Here is a 954-nt window from a genome sequence, read left to right as displayed (position 1 = left end):
CCCCTCCGCGCAAGCGCAGTGCCTCACGAGGGGGCGGGGCTCAGATTCCTGTCCGCGGCGGCGGCGGTGGCGGCGGCCGAGACCAGAACGGGCTGGCCAAGGGCGGCGGCGGCTACAACAGCTACGGCGGTTACGGGGGCTACGGCGCCTACGGGGGCGGCGGCGGCGGCGGCTCGTACGGCGGCAGCGACTACGGCAACGGCTTCGGCGGCTTCGGCAGCTACAGCCAGCACCAGTCCTCGTACGGGCCGATGAAGGGCGGCGGCGGCGGCAGCTGGGGCGGCCGCAGCAACAGTGGACCGTACAGAGGCGGCTACGGCGGCGGCGGCTACGGCGGAGGCTCGTTCTAGAAGCCGGCTTGCGGATGCCGGGCGGCGGCGGCGGCGCTTCTCCCCTCCGCGCCCGCCCCAGGTGCCCTCGGGGGAGCCGCTTACCCGGGGGGGAACACCCCCCCCTGCCTGCCTGTCTCCCCCTGAAGGTGGACTCGGCCCCACACACACATTTTTGTGTTACAGTCATTGATGGACTCTATTTTTTTATTATTACTTGGACCTTGGTCGTTTTTATACTAGCAAAAATGTCTTGTTTTAATTTGTGTTTTTTTGGGGGGTGGGGGTGGGAGGGATTGAACTTGCTGATTCTGTAGCAAAACCTGGGCGGGGGTTGGGCGGGGGGTAGTTTACTTTGTTGTAAGGACTTGATACCTGGCTACAGCGTTTTCTATGAAACCTACTTGGATCCCATGCCTGGAATTTGGAAGCATATGTAAAAAATCATTTTTACGTTTTATTTTTAATAAATCATTGTGTTTGACCGTACATGTCTAACATTTTTTTTTCCTAGGATCCACCCCTTACCGTTTTCAAGGATATTTTTGTTAGTTTTTGATGTGTACTTTGAGAAACTTAAAAGGAGGTCTTGTGGGTTATTTTTTCTTCCCGTTGCCCAGCTAGT

The 954-nt window shown here is 57.4% G+C and overlaps 1 protein-coding gene across 1 annotated transcript in view; it reads left to right on the top strand.

Annotated features, from left to right (window-relative positions):
- Positions 1-610, top strand: part of Hnrnpa0 (heterogeneous nuclear ribonucleoprotein A0) — a 1,364-nt gene extending 754 nt beyond the window's left edge. Inside the window, exon 2 of the mRNA XM_005355281.3 lies at positions 15-610. Coding sequence (XP_005355338.1) covers positions 15-350 — 336 coding nt within the window. The 3' untranslated portion in view covers positions 351-610. The remainder of the gene's footprint in view (positions 1-14) is intronic.
- The last annotated feature ends 344 nt before the right edge of the window (positions 611-954 follow it).

This window comes from Microtus ochrogaster, chromosome 16 (assembly GCF_000317375.1).
Source record: "Microtus ochrogaster isolate Prairie Vole_2 chromosome 16, MicOch1.0, whole genome shotgun sequence".
Lineage (NCBI taxonomy): Eukaryota > Metazoa > Chordata > Mammalia > Rodentia > Cricetidae > Microtus > Microtus ochrogaster.
Note: the sequence above shows the minus strand (reverse complement) of the source record. Positions and strands in the feature narration are given on the sequence as shown.